We start from the raw sequence: 21,620 nt of genomic DNA on the forward strand, positions 1-21,620 counted from the left end.
CACCCCCAAAAAGGGTACACAAAGACTCTGATACATGTGTGGAAGTTTTTGTGGAGACTTTTTCCCCTCTCTCTACATTCAACAGGTTACAATTTCACTAGGTTTCAGTGAGTTTTATTAGATGGCTGCTCTCTCACATTTCTCTTATTAAATAACTCAACCAGATGAAAACATCCCCTGTGGGTCATCAGCACTTCTTTCCCACATTTTTCCAGTCTGGCAGACACCAGTTTGATTCAACCCTTGAGCTTGACACCCAGCTGTGTGTTCTCCTCCGAGACAGAAGCCACTTGCCTCATTCACGTCTTATTTTCCTCCACCCCGTGTCCACTTCTTTCACTTATAAAGTCTGTCACTGGGCAATCATTCATTAATTTACTGACTATTAATTACTTATAATTTCATGAGGAAATGGCAGGAAGTTGCTTTAAATTTTAAACATCTTTTAAGAAGACAGGTATAGACAACAGGCTTGTTGTTAGCTGGCTTTGTGACACTCTAAATCACAGCAGGGTATCTGATCAAAGTATGCTGAGCTCCATCCATGTTTGCATCTCTGCAAATGAAAACAGAATTTCAGTTTTAAATAAGCTATAAATAATGTATCAAACATTCAGAATAACCTACGCCTTGTAGAGTTCAGGCTGTTATAATGAGTATTCTCTTTGAGCTTCAATAGCAAGAGAAGAGTGTTTGTCTGAGAAAAGCAGGAATGGGGTAATGTTGGCATGAAATATGGGACAATAATTCATTTCTGCATCAGCCCTGCAACTGCGTCTATATTTAGTTTAGTTTTAAAAAGAAAACTGATGGTGAATAAATGTGTGATCGGGTTTTAATTATAAGGAATCATAGAAGTGTAAAAAAAAATTTTTTTTTAAGTATTTGCGAACATTTCAATCATGACGACATTATTGGCATTTGTGAAACATGCGTGGACACAGTAGCTGGGTTGTCATTCAAAGCTCTGTATTTCCCTGATGATTTACATTTTGCTTGTTTGAAGCAGTGGTGGTACTTGGACGTAGAAGATAGAAACCTTCCATGAAAAGACAGGGTAGACGTATAAAATTATGTTGTCATTCCACATGGCGGCCTCCCTCCAAGCGTGTCACTGTGTCCCATTACTGAGAGCTTGTGCATGTGTGACTGAGAGCACTCTGAGTCATTTCCCAGCAACGGCAATACAACACAATGATATACAGGGTCCACCATCAAAATTTGCTGTTGCCATGGTAACAGTCAGCGGTTTTGAGCAAGTGGTTCTTGGGAACATAATACAGAAATCATATTTCTATTTCACCGGGGTTAGCTAATCCAGTCACTTCACACTGGCCTACAATTTATTTACAGCAACGTCACTGCACTTTACAACTTCATTAGAATATATTTTTATCTAAAACATATTCAAAAGAAAACAAAAGGAGGGCTACATTCTTCCCTTCATCTTTAAACAATAAATGTCATATGAAGCAGGCATGCAAGGAAAAGGAGCAGTAATAGTTCCATGCAGATGAATCCACAATATGCTGAGCCATTGTGCACAGTATTAGTAGACAGTATGGTACTGTATCTCGCATGTTCTTGACATCTGCTGGCTAATGATATATTACTGCAAGTCTGCAAGTGGTGCTGCCTGTATTTTTTGTTTATGTCAGGGTTTCTGCAGTTTAATATGTCATTTCATCAACCATAATATGTGCCTCTTAAAGATCTAAATATATATCACATCCCATTACAACTTATATATAGGGACACAATTTATAAAGCCTGTCTTAAAACAATAGTGAGGAGCCCAAATGAACAATGATACAGGGTTTTGCTCACTGTAATCATTCCTCCTGTTCATACTGGCCATTAGAAGATTCCCTCCAAATGCGTTTACAATGTAAGTGATGAGGAGACAAAATTCACAGTCCTCGTTTTGAGCAGAAATGTTTGTGAGTTTATCTGAAGATAATGTGAGGCTTCAGCCATCTGAGTTAGTCAAATAAAGTGTGTATCTCCCATAGTTACAGTTTTTTTTAGTAAAAAAATTCCCTCTGTGTCTCGACGGACTGTTTTTCTGTTCAGCTGCAGTGGAAGGATAGACACAAAAAGAGGGAATTTGGCACTTAAAGCACAGTAACTTTGACACATATTGACTTGATTTGAGTAATTTGGATGGCTGAAGCCTCATATAGCTTCAAATAAACTTCAAACTTTAAATGCATTTTTGCACAGCTGTGGATTTTGTCACCCAACTCAGACTTTTTTTTTTCAAACAGCTTCTTAATATGAGCAATGAGGTCCCACATTTACACATTATTTCCTGCCAAAGTTGGAACAGTTTTCATTATTTCAAATGATGTCAGTCAAATTCAAATTATGTCAGTGCTCCTTTCACTGGTTTGAAGTGGTAGGGGCTCAAGCTGAAAAAGTTGATGTCACATATGTCTGTGCACCAATCTAGCTTTAACTAGGTTTGGCTTAAAGCAATAACGATGTGTAATGTGAAAGGGGTCGCTTTTGATGAACGACCTGCAACTTTACTTTTACAACTTACTTTTTTTGGTTCACTCTTACCGCACTAACACCATCATTTTCAGCAGCAACAGGCAGCTGTTTTCAGCAGAAAAGCTCTTACAATGTACTGAATACAACCAGCCCAGCACCAAACAGCAAACAGACAGTTAGAAAATAGTATAGGTAAATATATTGGAGCATTTCGCAGCTAAGTTGGAGTGGAGACCAAAAACAGAGGTAAAAGGAAAGTGACTATTAGACTTTCTTAAGACATTCACCTGGTGACTAGAAATGCAACCATTTTCAAAACTTGAAATTATTGCAGGTCCTGAATATTTAAAGGGGACATATCATGCTTTTTGTGATTTTCTGTTATTTTTTATAATATTATGGTGTCAGAAGTCTATGTTAAACATGGTCAGAGGTCCAAAATTTGAGGTTAAAGGATGTTAAAATGTTCCCTTCAAGTAAAAAAAGCCAGGGTTTCAGCCTGCTCTGAACGCTGCATTCGTAATGTTATCTCTACTTCCACCTCACGATGACATCAGATTGTTTGCGCACGCCAGAACGAGAAAAAAAAGTGAAATCATAATACTAATGTTTGTTGATGTTGTCTCCAGAATCACCCGAAGCTGGCCAGTCAGAACAGATTGGTCTCATCAAAAGGGGGGGCTTAAAGAGACAAGAGCTAAAACAGCCTGTTTCAGACAGAGGCTGAACTGAGGGGCTGCATAAAGGGCCAGTATCAGATAAATAAGAAGTTTTATGAGTTGTAAATCATGCAAAGATATTCTAGTAGAGCCCCAGAATAAAAAAAATAGACCTAAATGTGCATGATATGTCCCCTTTAATTTCATAAAAGCATTTTATTTTTGGAAAAAAAAACCTTTCTGCTTAAAGAAAGGCTACAAGAGAAAGCATTAGACTGTAAAAAAGTTAGGTATGACAAATGGCCCTGGCTAGCCTCTGGAAGATCGACTTAACTGTATGGCATGAAAGCAGAGCTGTTCAACTCATGTGCATCATGATTTCTTTAAAATTCCAATCCCAGCAGCTCAGGTCCTACAGTTGCCAAGTTTCTGCTTTATACAAAAGGACAGCGCTCTGTCTTCATGAGTTTGATATTATTTGGATAACATGCAACAGGGTTTTTTACGTCCATCCAATTTTCTTTCGTAGCCTGTCCTTTCCTGTGGTGTGAGTTCTAACATTGTGTGCTAGCTGTTTTCCTGCAGTAATTTGTCACATGTTAGGGAAAAAAAGACTAATTGATTCACAGAAACCAGATGTGTGTGAATATCAGCCCAAACTAGAAAAAGTCCAGTTTTTTACTGCAGTTGTTACAGTTCAGTATTGCAAAGATATGTTTCCCTTGCTGTCTTGGCAAAGGAATCAACTGTAATCTGAGTCAATATTTATGCATTAATCACCCTGTTGGAATTCTGGGGCTGCTCATAGCCTACCACACACACACACACACACACACACACATACAAGCATGTCCACTATTGTATGAACCATGAGTGTCCGTTTTACTGCTGCAGGCTGGACTCGTGTTTCGAAGATCTCTGCATTAACATTGAATGCCACGCTCCCTCTGAAACGCGATGCAAAATTAAAGGAGAAAAAAAATAATAATAAAAAAAATAAAAAAAATGGACCCGATAACTTTAACAGCAGGGTAGGAAGGGAGGAAAAAAAAAACGTCTGGCAACACTCGATATTAAAAACATGCAGAGGGAGACAAGCTCGGGGCCTTCCAGAGTCAGGAAAAAGACTTCGGAGAGCTGCAGACAGGAGATGGGTATGGCATTTGTATTTTCCCCCAGCCCATTGATTTGTAAATGAAAACATAGCGCTTTTATTCTCCCCCCTTCTGGGCTCTGCTTCTGAGTGATCAGCTGATGAAGAGACTAGCAGCTCGCCGCTATGCTGGCTTGCTAATTCTCTCCCCCACAGCTGCAGTCGATCCTGATAGCCAGCCTGCAGATTGCAGTCAGGTAAATATCCTCCTCCATGTCTTTCTTCTCGGGCTCAGGATTCAGCCAGGCTACATCGCATGGGAAGAGAGGAAGAGATGGATAAAATGTGTGTGTGTGTATATGTGTATGTGTGTGTGTGTGTGTGTGTGAGTGTGTGTGTGCGTGCGTGTCTATGTGCGCGTGCGCGTGCGAGGCAGGGAAGGAGAGTGAGTGTCTCTGAGTTTATTCTGTGGAAGTGTGTGTGTGTGTGTGTGTGTGTGTGTCTGTGTGAGCAAGCAGGAGTGGGGGGGGGGGGGGGGGACAGAAGAGAGGGAGTGTAGGTGTGTGTTGTAACAGATGAGAAGGAATCTTTGCCAGATTTGTCAGGGAAGAGGCAGGCTTGTTAGGAGATAGCACAGGCATGGAGCATCACATGCACACACTGACACCCTTCCACTCGCACATGCACAGTCAATCAGGCAGCTCTCAGCTGTGTTGTAGATACATCTTTGAGGATTACCCCTCTATCCCTCCAGTATTCCGCTGGAACGATTGCAGCCCCTTAGAGAGAGTAGCGGGGCTTTCAAAGCCTACGTTTGAGCCGAGCGATGATGAGCAGGATTTCTTTTGTTACCTCTCTAGTGTTGTTGTCTCCTTCTAACTCAATTCCCTGCCATGTCTCTTTGGTTGGGGAGTGCAGGCATGCGTTTTGATGTTTTTTCTCTCTCTATCACAGCGTTTGCCACCAGCAGTCATATTTTCTTGAGGCTTGGCAATTGTTATCATTTTTTCCAGTAACTATTCTGCATGGTGCTGTTACTGTTCCTTTGACCAGTGTGTGCAGAATATAGCCCTAGTATTTCAGCATGGTATCATCTCTGTCCTTGAGAAATACATTTTCACAAGTGCATGCTGTATTAGGCTATGCTGCGAGTGCTGCTGTATGTGCCTGTTTGATTGATGCATCAATATTCTGTGTGGATTGGACACCATGCCTTCTCTATTTCCTCCCTCCTCTTCTCTCCAGCCGGGTTTGCTGCTTCTTTCCGCCACCGCCGCCGCCGCTGCTGCTGCTGCTGCTGCTGCTAGAGTCGCTCTTGCTGCATGCATACTCATGTTTCTGGCCTCTAATTGCCTTTGTGGGAAATACAGTGGTTGCAGCAGATAGTCAGAAAAAGGAGCAATGAAATGGTTGAAAATAAGTCAGGATGCAGCAGGCACACTTGTCCAACACCACACAACTAAAATCATGTTCCTGTCTCATTTGTGTGCATGAAAGCAAAATGCAAACCAGGAAAAATATGCGTTAATGTTCAATGTAATATTGGCCATTTTAGATTTGATATAGCGTGGATTCTTCAAATGTATTCACACTCAATTGTGCTTTTTTTTTTTTTTTAAATTCTGCTTCCCCTCGATAATCATCTGACATCAAAGCCTCCAAATAAAATAATCTGTCCTAAATTTGCAGAGACAGCACAGCAGTCGGGGTCGCTCCAGTTAATACGAATTCGGATGCTATTGTAATAAATAAATAAATTAATAACCCCTCTGTCATTCAAATACAAAACCATACTCTATAAATCTGAATACTTAAACTCCAGCCAGTGCTGCTAATTAGCTGGAAATTGCAAGTGCTTTAATTTGAGGGTTTTAGACTTTTCGACTCTATAGGGTGCTGCCTGAAGTGCTTCAGGTTTGTGGCCTTTGTGGCAAATTAATGTTTGGAAACGTCTACTGTTTTCTAGCATCACGACTGTCACATGAAAGTCAGAGGAAGAGTTGGAAATAAATGGAAATGGAAGAGTTTTGAATGCAAATCAGTCTTTCTTTCCTACCGTTCCCCCAGTTGTTATTGTCTTTGTTATGTTGAGGTATGAATTTAACAACAAAGGAAGAAGGTGGCAGGCTTTGTGTGTACAATATCTGCAGTGTATGTTTTGTTTTATACTGCAATGTTTCATCCATATCACAGTACTCTACCACCTATAAGTTTTGTTTCGAGTTTGTTTGTTAGATGTCCCCACCCATTGCTCCTTCTTCCTGCAGCCTGAAGCAGGAGAAAACGGTTCCCTGGAGGCGATGGAAGAGGACATCAGTCTGAAGAAGCGTAAAGGTGATCGTCATGGAGAGAAAGAGCTCCAGGCCGGGCAGGAAACTGGCGAAAAGGTCAAAAGGAAGCGAGGACGTCCACCGGCTGAGAAACTGCCTCCTAATCCACCTGAGCTCACCAGACAACTGAACACACTGGTTGATATGGTTATTAACTACAAGGATGGGTGAGGACGCTTAATTATTCGTGGACTGTGACTCTGACTCTTTGATGCAACTATATTCATTTATTAGTCCAAATGCATGAACTAACTGGAACAGTTTTGCTTTCACATATTAACAGTTAAGTTTATGGAAGCCCAGAGCCCAAATTGTTGAGGCCAGTTATTCACACAAAATGACAACATAATTATCTTATTAGTGTATGCAAAGGCAATTAACATCAATTCATAATTTTATTATTCCAGAATACTATAACTATTATGTCTTTCCATGCTTTTTCAAAATCTTCATGTCACTAAAACACGTTAATTATATAATAATTAAAATATCAGATTTTATTTCTCATCTTTTAAACTGACATCCTTATGTTTTGTTTTGTTTTTAATCTATTTTTAAAGCAAATCAATCTGTGTGGTGGAATATTGTAAGATAACCTCTGTGAAGTTAAACTTAGACGTAGACGTACTTTGAGCTAAATGCTAACCCGAGCATGCTAACATGCAGCCACAACATGTTTAGCAAGTACTATAGCAGCACTAAACACAAACTACACTCGAGGCTAATGAGAAATAGTTTTGCAGAGTTTGTCATTGTTAGTGTGGCTAATTAAAAAAATATATAATATGACAATAACATTTATATTAGCTTGTCTGTCAGCTAGTCTGCTCAAACCAATAGAAGCAACACAATCCATACAATAAAAATTAATTGCATAAATGCTGTGATGGAGATCTGAATCCAGTTTTCTTAGTTGTCGTATCATTCAAGTTTTGCAGTAGGTGAGTTACATAAACCAGGGTTACAACTCTTAATATCTTTGCTGTAGCTCAAGCTTCATTTCATCACTTGCTGCTGGATCAAGCTGAAAATATATAGATACATATGTTATGTTGGAATAAATATTTCTCTATTCCAACATAATAATTCAGTGCTGCAAACAAACCTACCTTGAAAGTCTTCGCTTCTTATATTATAAAGACATATTTGAGTGCTGTTTGTATCAGTTCTGCAAGGATTCAACATCACTGGCACAATCAAGTTGGGATTGTGGCATCTTTGTTATCTAGTGTTGTGAAGACATTTAACTGGTGACTAAGAGGAAACAATATCTGATAACTGCAGATAACAGTGTGATTGAGTCATTATCTTGGAACGGCTTTGAAACGGGAAAATGAGCACCGCAAATTTAGAATTTGTTATCCCAAGATAACAAGATAAGTCATTACCTAAGCCTTAAAGACATTATGAGCAACCATGGTTGTTCTGGGCTTCTGTAAATGTCAGCCTTATACTGACATGATCATCAAACAGTTTCTTGATAAAGTGAGATTATGTGAACTTTCAAATTATGCTTCCAGGTTGGGTCGACAGATAAGTAAAGGATTTGTTCAGCTTCCCTCTAAGAAGGAGGTACCTGAGTACTACGAGCTGATCCGAAAGCCTGTGGACTTCAGAAGGATCAGGGTATGTGTCATTGAAAACCTTCAAGTTGCATACAGATACCACTGTTAGCTTTGCTGCTGAAATAAAATCAAGGGCATAAAGGGAGATGAAACTCCAACAGATACATAATACATCAAAGACACAACAGTGTATTGACTACCAAAACACTTAATGTGCTGTCAACTATATAATATGCTTAAACTTTTAACTATCATTACAACTTAAACTTTGATGTATTTTTCATTTATTGCATATTATTTCTTTGAATTATGCACTTTGAATTCTTCAAATACTTCAAGTGCAGTATTACTGGTGAAATTATTTGCTACCTATAAGCTACCAGAGGTGAGGGAGTGGAGTGACAGGATATGACCCAAGTCAGATTTGAGTACCGAATTTAATGATTTGGATCTTTATTTGACTGGCTCCACTTAACTTGATATTCATTGCCTGGGGAAGTATTTAAGATACTTGAAACTTGAGGGAGGTGACATCAATGGATGAAATCTTCTTATTTAGTATTGTATATTACATCTTTTATTTTAGATTTAGATGTAAAGTAAAGTTAGGAAACAAAGCAAGTCTAGTGACGATTTGAGGCTGTACTGAGAGTTGCTTTGAGCTAAGTGCTAACGTCAGCATGCTAACACGCTTACAATGACAATGCTACAGCACCATGACAGTGTTAAGCAGGTATAATGTTTACCATGTTAGCGTGTTTTCTTGTTAACATCAGAGCTGCAACGATTAGTTTATTAATCGATTAGTCAATTGACAGAAAATTAATGTGCAATTATTTTGATAATCGATTAATTATTTTAAGTAAACTGAGTGTCTTTGGGTTGTGGACTATTTGTTGTAGGTTGCAGCTTGGGCTTTGGGAGACCAATCGACAAATCAATAATGAAAATAAACGTTAGTTGTAGTCCTAGTTAGCATTTCTTGAAGTAAATGCAAAGTACAGCAGAGGCTGACGGGAATGACATCAATTTTCAGATGGTTGGTCATAAACCAACGTATCATGCAAGTTAAAATTTTGATGGAAGAGATAAAGGATCACCAAAATTTAATACAATTCACCCTAAGGGGAGATGGATGTCTTTACCAAATTTCATGACAATCCATCCAATATTTGTCGAGACATTTTACTCAAAGCAACAAAACATCAACTTCATGGTAGTGCTGGAGGAAAAGTCAGAGGATCACGGAACGGTGATCCATTTAAGTCATTGGTATATGATTCAGTCTGCACCAAAGGGGGTGGACCGACCGACCGACTGACATCGCTAAAAGAAGATTGCATCTTCATTTGTTGACGCAATGAATAAAAATAACGTATGATGCACACAAACCAGGAATAGCCATCAACCACAGCTCACTAGCCAACGCATTTGAATGACACCAACGGGCTTGACTCCAAAAATCATTCAACTTGAAACCTAAGCTACCAAGCAGAGAAGAGTGGAATATTCCTACTTTGTTTCTTTCCTTTGTACTGTACTGTACTTTTGAGTCTCTTGAATACTCAGCAAGTGACGCCATATATAAAACATCTTGCTTAATCAGTCAGCTACAAACACAAGTAATGCTTCATTTAACAAGCTTGATAGCTACAGAAAACTTGAGCTGTAAGGTTGAGATTCAGTAACACATCAAAAGGTTTAAAGAATAGATCTCCGAAAGATAAAACAAAATCATAAATCATCTACTCTGGTAAAGTATTTATGTCGACATAACATTGAGGTAGTTTCTGTTCCAAATTGAAAGGATAGGTTCACTATTTTTCAAGTCTGTCTTAAAACAACAGTCAGGTGCCCTTATGAACATTAAAAGAGATTTTACTAATCATTCCTCCTGTTCATACTGGCTATTAAAAGATCTTTTCCAGATGCACTTGCAGTGGAAGTGATTGGGGACAAAATTCACAGTCCTCATTTTGTACAAAAGCCCACGCTGTCTGCAACATTTGGATTGTACTTTTGTTTTTTTCTTGTGTTATTTTCTTGTATAATCTTCTATTTTCTTGTATAATAGTTCCTTATTTACTCCACTGGTCACCTTAAGGTTTTGATACTGACCCTCTGCTTCACAGGAACGTGTTCGTAATCACAAGTACAGAAGTGTGGGGGATTTGGAAAAGGATATTTTCCTCCTGTGTCACAATGCTCAGACTTATAACTTGGAAGGATCTCAGGTGAACCCCAAGGAATTCTTTCATTTGAAAGCTGCAATATTATTTTTCACAGTCTCCATTCTGCTCACGCTTTGTATAGTCCTGAGCTGTTATTGTAATCGTAAATGGGTTTGGATCTTGATGTGGTGAAGAACAACCCATGCTCTGATTATCTGTGTGTTTGTGTGTGTGTGTGTGTGTGTGTGTGTGTGTCTGCGTCTGTGTGTCTTGTGCACATATCTCTGTTTACCACTGCAGATCTATGAGGATTCAATTGTGATTAAGTCTGTTTTCGAGAGTGCGAGACAGAGAATTGTCACAGACGAGGAACAGAAAGAGACGGTTACCGCCAGTCACAGTGATAATGGCGGCAGAGCTGAAGACCAATTTGTACAATCAGCAGGTGAGAGTTTTTTATTCCTAGAGAATTTGAAATATACAACTACAATAGCTTTCCATTCAACCCATCCTATTTTCTTTTTGTATAACCAGTGAAACCATTACCAGTTCAGCTAAAGAAGGGGAACAAGGACGAGAGACGCAGAAATACCATGGCCAAAAGGCTCCACAGTGATTTAGACAGTGATGAGGATCTAGAGGAAAACACTACAAAAGATGAAGGTTGAACTGGAGGGTCCTTATTTCTTTTTTTGTATTCCTGTTCATGTCTGTTCTCTGCCACATCCCTTTTCATTGGTTTTTTGATTTTCTAAGCAAAAGAAAGGTCTTTGAAAATAAAGTAGGAAGGACCACTTAAAGAAAGGCACTTATGGAACAATGCTTTCTTCTTTTAAACGACTCACACGTCTTGCTGCACATAGTGCTGTTCTTTTAATTTAGCTGGTCTTTTTACAATAATTATAATTTTCAATTTATCTGCCTTAGTCCCTGTGATTGCTTCTGCAGATATTATGTAAAAAACCAGTTTCACTGACTGTTTTTAATCAATATATTTGATTGTATGAAATGCCTTCATATGTCTTGGAGCATGATATGTACAGTATATCTCTCCTGAAGCTGGCTCCTCCAGAGCAGCGCCCGCTGATGACAATGTTGATGTGTTCAGGGCTAATGAGTCGAAGCACATGGGACGGTCTTTTTAAAGAAAAATGAGAATTAAAGAACACTGTAAGTTTGTTTAAAATCTCTGAATCTGATTTTAGAGATGATACATCTTTGATAAAAAAAAACCACAGTGGAAGTATTAAGTCAAAGAGACTTGACATATACCAGTACCGACAGTATACCTTTTGTCTGTTTCTGATACTTGATGGAACATGTTTGGGTCTAATCAAGGGTACTCAAGTTGAACATTTGTGCCCCTTGTGCTACAGTATATTCTCATATTGTACAGTTTGTGTCAACAGTAAGTAAAAACTACAACTGGTTGTAGGGGAGAAATGGAAGACATCATTGTTAAGACAATCCCTGGAAACATGTATCATTTAAACACTTGCAAAATAAATTTTACCAAAAAGTCCAACTGGTTTGTAATTATTGGTAGCATTCGTTTTCATTGTTGTTGTTGTTGTTGTCGTATAGTGGTTATTAATTAATTTATAAACCACTCCATGCCAGAACAGGATGGAAGTAGTATCGAACGCTCCCCGACAGAGGTTTAAATTGAAATATAGCACAAATATATATCACATACAGCACAGAGTCTACAGCACAGAGTCAGCATTACTCTGTCAAGAATAAATACTGTATGTATTTTTGACAATATGCCAATAGGTGGTGCAAGAGAACTGTTTGGTTGTTTGTAATTCAGGTTGCCAGGAGTGTTGTTTTAAGCACATGCTTAAGAAAAAAGTGTCATCTTTCATTTATGTGTTTACCAAGGTGTTTGCAGCACTTCTTTTCTTTATTATTTATTTATTTAATGCAGTAATTCATTAGAATATGACTGTTATTTCCACAAAATGATGCACAAAATGCAAGTGATGTGACTTCACTTCATCAAGTACATACAGTGACTACAGTAATTAATATGGAGATACTGAAAGGTAATTTTTAACACCACTACTGAGTGATCCATAGTGCATATAAAATATAATGGTGTTTCCCGACCAGTTAATAGCACACTGATATTGCACTTTTTGAGGAATAGTTTCCTTTAAAGCAAATCCTGAGGTGGACATGCGGGTCCGTTAAAGGCATGAGCTCTAGTATCCACAGTCTGCTAGCACCCCTGCCATCTGTGCTCGCGTAGCCTGTGATTGATGTTTAAATTTTCATGATCGTCTCTCTCATATGCTTCAATCATATCCTCCATCATGATTGGTTTATACGTCATGTATCACAGGGGCCCATCTGTGGAAGCGTCACAGCCAATCTGTGCCCACCCAGCCGCCCACCCCCTCGACGGCCTTCAGTTTGAGGGCTAAATGGTACAAATCAAAACCTAAGTAATGTGACATGAGGGTAACATGGGAGCCTTTGCCAAGTCACATGCTTGCAACTTGCTAGTTCCTCAGAAAATGTGAATATAAGTCCAAAAGTCCTGTTATGCATTAAAGTTACTGTGTGTTGTAGGTGTTCTGATGAGGAAATGAAAGCAACAAAAGGATTTTTAAGATTTATCTCCTGAGAGTAATTAATGATAAGTGAACACATGAAACAACTATTGATACCAACAAAATGTCTGGTTATCACTAAGAAACAGAGGTAACAGTTTAATTAAGTCTTTATCGGTTCGTAATAAGTAGGAACTACTGGTGGCAGTGATATCTACAGTACAAGACAGCTTTAAAGGTGCATTATGTGATTATTTTTACCACAATATGACAGAAAGGTTCCAAAACAAACTTGCAGCAACTGTCCTTCAGCTTGTCATATGTCTGTGTCTCATTCGTCAGCAGAAAACTGTCTACTTACTCATCCAGTGGGGCCATTGGAGTCCTCTGTCCGGCCACCTGTCAAATCTAATCTATTCACAGCGTTTCAGACATGGTTTGGTCAGCAAGCCCCTGAGAAAAAAATATAACTTGATCTTGTTGGCTTGCCCGATGTTCAACTCACTTCAGCAGCCACCTGTTTACTTTGGTTCTCCACTGTTTTGCACTGTGAAGCTGTGTGGGCTTTTGTGAGTACATTACATAGCAGCTTCCCACAGCTTTATATTAGGGAGAGAGTTGCTGCGATTTAACTATATGGGCTGATGAACACACACAAAAAAAACCCCCCAAAGAAATAAAAAAAAAAGCTGCACAGAGCTGCAGACTGAGCTGAGTCTCTGGGGGATTCTCAGTATATGCAAACCTTTCATATTTCAGGGAGTTATTTAAGACAGTGTTAATATAGAAAATGTCACCTACCAGAGCTTTAAACATCTGAAGAAAACAGCTTTTGATTCAGTCGCGACTGGTTTTAAAAACGGCTCTCTGAACATGCAGCACATTGGAGTATCAGTATGCAGAGACAACAGTGGAGGGTGGGTGACTAGTGTTAGATAGTGTGCTTGCATTAAAATTCAATGTCTTGCCATCTCTTGAACATAAATTGATATGAGTAAATGTATTGTAATTAAATGATGGCTTCAGACACAAGCAGGTGGTGATATACAGCTCTCAGCTTGAGTTTAGTTTCTGCGGATACAATTGCACAAGTGTCTGAACTGCAAAAGGGATGTTTTACAACAACAAAGAAAGGTATCTGTTTAGTTTGGTGTAAGCACAAGTTAAGCATAATCAATTATTCTTATTGGAGCCCCAGTCTAGAAGTTCAATACAAAAAACAAAACAAAAAGCATACATGAAATTCTGATCAGAAGTGTCAGTTCCTCCTTGTACATCCAAGCGTTTGACTCAGGAGCTTTGTGATAAGAAAAACATAAATATTTAATTTGCTTTCCTTGTTGAAAGTGAAGCTGCTCAAAGCTCCCATGAAGACAATATTTACCTGAATATCTTGATGATAGAGCAGTGGTGGTAGAAAAATAGGATTTTTGTTCTCATTCAGTGCTGAAGTCCCTTCTGTTAGGAAATATTCACTCCCCTTCAGAGATATATAAAACCACTGTTTTACTATTCCACAGTGCTTTTCTCTAAACTTCACAGATGCAGGCAATGTAACCTTACACATTCAGTGTAGAGAAGTGTTTTAGTTACCAGTTTATATATATATATATATATTAGACATCTGAGATTTTCACAATGATTTTTGGACAATATGGCTCATTAATGCAATGCTTTCTGAAAACTGATTCACAAGCCTTGGAGGTCAGAGCATCCTTGAGATTTGAGAATGAGATTTTACAAAATGGTACCTGCTCACAACACTTGAGACCATGTAGTGATAATAGAATTTTGCAAGCTCAAGGTAAACCTGTATTTAAATACACTTATGAACCAACTGAAGAGATTATTCTTGACCTGCAAAATAAATAAGCAAAAGAAGAATTCTTTAACTTTCTTTCTTTGCATTATGTGTTCAAGAGACTGCTCCATAGTTTAGGGGTCAGGACAACAAAAGCTCACTCACCACGGATCCTGCACTTTGAGCAGGGCACAACTGGAAGCCCTAGTTCTGATGACCTGAGAGACCTTGTGGATCTGTATGGGGTCAGTAATCCACTGATATATGGTGGTGCCAAGTTGTGCATGGCCTTAATAGGCCTGGTTATCCCCAGACTTTTCCTCTAGCGCCACCATGAGGTTGACATTTGTATTTTTCAGTGAAATGTCTCAACAACTATTGCCATGAAATTTGGTCCAGACGTTCATGTACCCCTCAGGATGATTTATAATAACTTTGATGATTCCCAACATTTCATGTAGCACCATCATCAGGTCAAAATGTAAACATTTCCAATATTTTTGGTTAAACCGTAGCCTCAGCTGCACTGTGTGCTAAGTGCTAATGAGCAAACATTAGCATGCTAATGAGCTAAACTGCTGACCTATAGTAAACATTACATGTGCTAAACATTAGCATGTTAGAATTGTAATTGTGAGTTTGTTTGTCATTGTGAGCAAGTTAGCATTCTGATTGCATTAGCATTTTAGCATTTAGCTAAAAGCACTATGGTACCTAAAGGTATCAACTACACAGAGCCACTTGCATGGCTGTAGACTCAGGCTGTGTCCGAAATCACTTCCTATTTACTATATAGCGTACTATATTTACCATCCGCTATGAATGTCTGAATTCTGAGTGCGGAAGATTTAGCCACAATAGTACCCTCAAAACTAGGCTACCCAAAAAACAATGAACAGAGTCTTTGTTTTTGCTCTGTGATTCTATTTTTTATCTGAATTACTACCCAGTTGTTTTCTGTATATCTACATTCAAATCCCACATCAATTACAAGAAAGCTCATTAGTATATCACTCATCAACACGTCTCATCTTGTTCAGTCGAAGTACATTTTTCTGCAGTGTTCCCCAGGTAGAAAAAGATAATGAAAACTAAATAAATCAGTTTACAGTATTGAGATATGTTCCTTAATGTTCGATGAAGTGTCAGAAGTAAAAAGCTCCTCATTTGAGATTAACAGCGTCCTTAGTGTGGGGCAGCTAAAAGGCGTGGGCTCTTACAGTAAATAGCTCTGGGAAACAAAGTGGCACGTATGTCGTCTTGATGAAAATCTCACATAAAATGACACGTAAACCTAATGGAGGAGGAGGGATAGAGATATTGCTGAAGGTAGACACTCTAATGGCTTTTGGAGATTAATGGGTCCAGAAGGAGAAGACAATCCATTTCTCTTTACCCATAGGACACAGATTTAATATAGTTAGTGTGGTCCACATTTGTTATGGCCTTCACTAATCGCCTGTAATATCAGTTGATCACATTTGATCTAATTGCTCTGTCAGTATTGGTAGGAAAATGTCAGCACCAACATTTATCTTTGATTTTATGCTTTATTTGTCAGATAAGTAATTTAATTTAATTGGGTAATTTAAATTTCTCAGCATTTAAAGACTTTTTTTTTTGCATTTATTTTGCTTTTTTCAAGTAGCCCCTCCCTGTGGAAGACAGCTAGAATATTTTTTTAAAACATAGACTGAGTTGGTCACATATTTTACTTTGTCACAAGAGTCCCAACTAGTGCTACAGCAAGTTTCCATGCCACTGACCCAGACTGTCAAAGTGCTGACAAATTGATTTAGCCTACACATAACATTAAAACACATCAGCCGTCTTCTGTCGCAGTAAACATACAATTTGTGTGACAGAACTGCTGGATCAAGGAAACATTACAGCATTACTGGATACAGTAGCTGGAGGAATAATGACTTGAACGCAAAAGTCAATAATTCAATTGTTGTTTTTCCCTCTGCTGGCGTTACTGTTTTCTACTTCACTGAGTACATCCAGTGTACCTATAAATGATCTTAAAGACAACTTGACTTCACATTGTGCTTTGGTACAAGTCTTAAACTGTGTATAGTTTGTTTTTCAGTGGATGCATTTTGTGGAGACAAGATACTCTGAAGTCTGAAGTAGTAACTTTCAAGTTTAATTATATTGGTTGGTGCTGTCAGCTTATTGTTTAAGGTATGCTGGGATAACTGTCATTTTTGCCCCTTTGGGATCTGTTAATTAATTTCCAGCCAATTTAGGTGTTTTGAAAAAGGCTTATATGCATCTGTGCTTGTCAACATGCTGTGTTGTTGAACACACCAACTCCCCTGGTATTTTGTATGACATTGAAGTTAGAAAAGTGATGATAGATTTTTTTTTTTTTTTTTTGGTTGAACTTTTATTTAAATGTACGCATCTTTATGAGATGAAATGACATGACATGACATGAGCTGATATAAAATGAGATGACAAAAACTTAGATGACATAAAATGACATGAGATTAAACTCATGGAGCTGAGGGCAACTGCATCACTACAGGCGACACCTGTTACATACAAGTAATCATGTGATCCATTATTAATATGAAAATATTGATTATAGCCGCTTTATCAAATTCCCCCTTGAAAACACCAAAAACTAGAAGCAATCAAAAGCTTAAAGGATACCACACTGGCCACAAGAGATCTGGTCCTAATGTGATTTCAGTGTAAGCGATGGAGGACAAAATCCACAGACTTCTTCTTGGGTAAAAAATATATTCCAAAGTTCAGCTGAAGCCACTATAAGGCTTGTTTTGTTAAAACCCAACAAGATTCTGATAATATATTCATACCTATGTTCAGTCAGGAATGTAAATTATATAGTTTGTCCCCATCTTGAATCTCAGTTCGGGGATTGTTTCACAGGCTTTTAATGGTATCATCCGAATTAACAAATCCACTAACATTACATAATGATGTAACTTACCTTCAAAACCACACACCCTGAAGGAACCAGAGGAAGCTCTGCGTATTCACTTTCACTCTTCATTAGACTTTTCCAGTGGATGAGCCCTATCTGATCCCTTGTAACTCATCTGTCATTCAAGTCCAATCAGCCCAGCTGCAGGGCAGGTATATCTTTGTACTTGTCAGTATCAGATTTCAACTTCCATGGCTGCATTGTGGCTGCAAAAGCATGATAACAGCCTGCTAAACAAATCCTTTTTTACTTTCAATCTCATTGTTGCTTTGAACAAGCTGTGCTTCCTGATTGATCTCCCTGTGATGACCCCTGTTGTCATCTTTGCTTTTGCTGTGCGATTCACCTGTCTGTCTGCTCTGTCTCTGCAGGTGATTGTTAGCGCAACCTGGAACACCTGAGGGCCCGCAATGTTTCCAGGTTATTTAAGCCTGGCTGCAGCAGACAGCTGTCTCTCTCTGCTACTTGGCTGCCTTGCTGCTGCAGCTCTCTTTCCCTTCTCCCTACAGGCACCTGTTTGTTTAGGTTATATTGCTTTAGTTCCTTGTTTTTGCCTTCATGCAGCGTACAACACACATACTCTCTCCACTCATGCATCACATACACGACTGATACCACTGATTTCCATATTGTAAATACTTCCATCCTTTTATCTGGCTTACTTTGTAAAATAAACTTATCTTTTGTTAAAACTACACGCTGTGTCTCCCTTTTTGTTGTGGCCAATGAGCCGGGTCCCAATAAACGACTCTTCTATTTAGCAATGGACCAGCCACAGAAAAGATCTCTTAACACCACATTTTGAGGATCAGTGATATTAATTTTTTTTACAATTCTAAGCCAATAAAAAGATGCACACAAACAGGAATATACATCTTCATTTATTATTTGTAGATGGCTTAAGTGATGCTGTGGTTCGCTGAGAGGTTTTTCCTTCAGAGATTTAATATAGTGTATTAGCGTGGGTGCATATTAAAGCGTGAAAATGAAAGCAGAGTGAGAAGTGTAATATCCCCGGGGGGGAGACAAAGATGTGTTTCTCCAACCCTGTCATGGTTGCTTACCCGGTAGCAGATTTCCGGCATTAGGAAATATCTCTGCTTATCCCAGATTTAGTAAAAGCTTAATAAAAGTTTAAATGTATTAAACTCTTTATTAAAGTCTTGTCTGAGATGAGCAAACAAGTGGAAGCGGAAATCTCATTCTGACAGCCGCTTTTTTTTTTAGAACTGGATGCGATTTCAAAGTTGATCTGTTTAAAAGATGTGATGATTACTTTGTCAGTATTGGACAGAGCCACGACGTTCCAAACCCAACAAGTTGTGTCTTTATCCCTTTGATCCCAGTTGAATGTATAATCCAAGTGTTTTGATCATCCAGTTTATGATTCCCATCTGTTTCTGCTGGTTAAACCCAGTGAAACAAAGGCCGCTGATACACTAAATGGACTGCCTTGCTGATATTAAACAGCTGAATATCTCAAACAGTTTTCCGGTGTAATGATGACAAATAAGAGGCTGTCACAGAATATTTGGCTGAACACATGCTATCTGGCTATCTGCAATATGGAAATATGGGAAATTCTGAAAAAGTGTGCAAGCAATATGAAATTAGCTGCCAGGACGTTAGGGGTCATTTTTGATTCGGAAGTCCTTATAGGGAGTCTTGTTTTCAGGAGCATTTCTATAAAATATCTGACATCTTGCATTGATTGTTAGAGAGTCATTCTAAAAACTCCCTGATGTCTGCAGTTTAGTCAAATTGAGGAAAATCCTATAAGCTATTTTGGTGAATCTATATCAGCTGCAATTTATTTAAATTTCGATTTTTGGGACTTAATGTGGCATTTCTGGCACAAAAAAAAAAAAAAAACAGACTGATAACTGTGCTAGGTGTAATATTGGCTTGAATAAATAGTACTTAGTTTTCTGTATACATTTAAAGGTATACTATGTAAGATTTTCCTAAAAAAACCTATGTATAGACTCATACAAAAGTAATCCCTCTCAATAATCACTTATGACCCATTTGAACCATGTGGGGGGTGTGTGTATCTACATAAACTCTGCCCTCTGCCTGTATTTTCTTATTTTTTATTATTATTTAGCTGTGTTCGGGACCCTTCTGGGCGTTTACCTTTGGACTGTGAGTGTGTAGCCTCCAGCCAATAACAACGCACTGGTGTGAGGTCGGGACCAGGCTACATGTCTGTCTCCGTCTCTCTCCTCTGCTCCGCTCTACTCTCTGTCTTTGTGTCATGGATGTATAAAGACCTGCAGGTCTGTGTGTCTGCTTGACCAAGGTTAGGGCTGAGCTACACACACATGCAGAGCAGAGGGGCCCCAGCGGGCGGGATGAAGTTCTGCATTCACACAAAATCTGGCAATGCGGAACCTTCCCGCAGGTTTGTGTAGAGGTGTGGGAGTGTTTATTTGTGCTTTAGAACTAACCTCTGTGAAGCAATCAGAATAAAAATAACATTTTATTTATCTGATTCACAGCTTTGTTCTCACCCAGTGCTGCTCGCTGTCTTCATTCACACCCTAGCTCACACGACCACCGCTGCTCTCTTTCTCTCTCTGCTCTCAGCTTGCTTTGGTTGAGCCGGGGAGGAGGAGCCAACTTTAAATACAAACACCAACCTGACAAATCCTGCACAGTATACCTTTAAGGTTGAATACACACTAAAATCAGGATTCTGTTATTAAATTGCATCTTAAGATTAATAATAGTCACTATTATGCATTAATTCAAATTAATTCAAGGAAACTAACAATCTGTCTGTTGGCAGTTGGCAACCTCAGAGCTAATTATGGTCCGTACATCAGGTGATGGGACTATAAGTATTTAACTATAAGATTCAGGCAACTGGTTTCTAGATGAGGTCATCTGTACGTGTTAAAGATTTTCTTTCAAAATCAATTTCTCATAGTCGTCCCTGTTGCCAGCAGAAGCAATACAATAGATATCCAACCCCTTCAATCTATAATAGCCAGCTCATTAAAGCTATTATACAGTTTTCTGTTAGTGGTGGGGGTTGGGAGGTTGTGTTGTAGATCACTCCATTCTTATCATCTTGAAGTGCGACTGAAATGAACTGCAGTTGTATATGCAAGTGCCACACAAATCAGCAGACAACAGTACCAGATGGTGCATTACCTTTGTACTGTCAGTATAATGCAAAACATATGAACTTTAAAGGGGACATATGCTTTTTGTGATTTTCTGTTATTTTATACTGTTATGATGGTGGATGTCTGTGTTAAACATGGTCACAATTCCAAAACATTGGGTGAACATCTGGAAAAATGCTCCCTGGAAGAAAAATAAAGTGATATCAGACTGTCATAGTTTATTGACGTAGCCTCATGAACTGCCAGAAGTTGGCCGAGGTGCAGCTTCTGGAAACTAACCAATCAGAACAGAGTGGGCTCACTGGGTGGGGGCCTTAAAGAGACAGGAGCTAAAAGCAGTCTGTTTCAGACAGAGGCTGAATTAAGGGCCAGTATAAATAAGGAGTTTTTTTTAACTGTAAATTATGCAAAGATATTCCAGTAAAGCACCAGAATATAAATATAGACCTGTAAATGTGCATGATATGTCCCCTTTAAGTGTACCAAATCAAAGGCTATTCTGAGGGTTATTCTGTTTGCAATGTTCACAGTGACTAAAGACTGATTTCATGTTATTATTACATGGTGAAATAGTGAATAATTAGCACACGTAATTTCCAAAAACTGGCAATTAATCCAGTGCTGCATGTTCAATGCTGCTTTCTCATCCTCTAATATAAGTGATTAAAGGATAAATCTGGTAATTTAAGACCAAAACCAACAGTGAATTGATCCTCCAACAGGTATTGTCTGTGTATCCAGTCTGATGTAGTTTATTTCTCTGAACCATATACTTCCATTGTTGTCCAATAACCGTTAAAAAACATATCAGTGAGCCACACCGTTGCACTTCTTCACATTCTTCTTCATTACAATGG

The 21,620-nt window shown here is 38.6% G+C and overlaps 1 protein-coding gene across 2 annotated transcripts; it reads left to right on the top strand.

Annotated features, from left to right (window-relative positions):
- Window positions 1-3,960: 3,960 nt before the first annotated feature.
- Window positions 3,961-11,836, top strand: LOC122968589 (probable global transcription activator SNF2L2). Of its 2 annotated transcripts, none has more exons than XM_044333943.1 (6): window positions 3,961-4,309; window positions 6,516-6,745; window positions 8,099-8,204; window positions 10,276-10,377; window positions 10,615-10,759; window positions 10,849-11,836. In XM_044333943.1, the coding sequence occupies exons 1-6, from the start codon at window positions 4,025-4,027 to the stop codon at window positions 10,980-10,982; spliced, it is 1,002 nt and encodes a 333-aa protein (XP_044189878.1). In that variant the 5' UTR covers window positions 3,961-4,024; the 3' UTR covers window positions 10,983-11,836. The 2 variants fall into 2 exon arrangements, with proteins under 2 accessions (XP_044189878.1, XP_044189879.1); XM_044333944.1 differs by having other exon boundaries at window positions 4,223-4,505.
- Window positions 11,837-21,620: the final 9,784 nt, after the last annotated feature.

This window comes from Thunnus albacares, chromosome 18 (genome assembly GCF_914725855.1).
Source record: "Thunnus albacares chromosome 18, fThuAlb1.1, whole genome shotgun sequence".
Classification (NCBI taxonomy): domain Eukaryota; kingdom Metazoa; phylum Chordata; class Actinopteri; order Scombriformes; family Scombridae; genus Thunnus; species Thunnus albacares.

What these genes read in the sequence shown, in the direction of transcription:
- LOC122968589 (XM_044333943.1), top strand. Translation starts at nt 4,025, where the DNA reads ATGAGTGTCCGTTTTACTGCTGCAGGCTGGACTCGTGTTTCGAAGATC. An exon ending in TGGACTTCAGAAGGATCAGG is followed by an intron (nt 8,205 to 10,275) that starts GTATGTGTCATT and finishes TCTGCTTCACAG; the next exon opens with GAACGTGTTCGTAATCACAA. An exon ending in CCAATTTGTACAATCAGCAG is followed by an intron (nt 10,760 to 10,848) that starts GTGAGAGTTTTT and finishes TTGTATAACCAG; the next exon opens with TGAAACCATTACCAGTTCAG.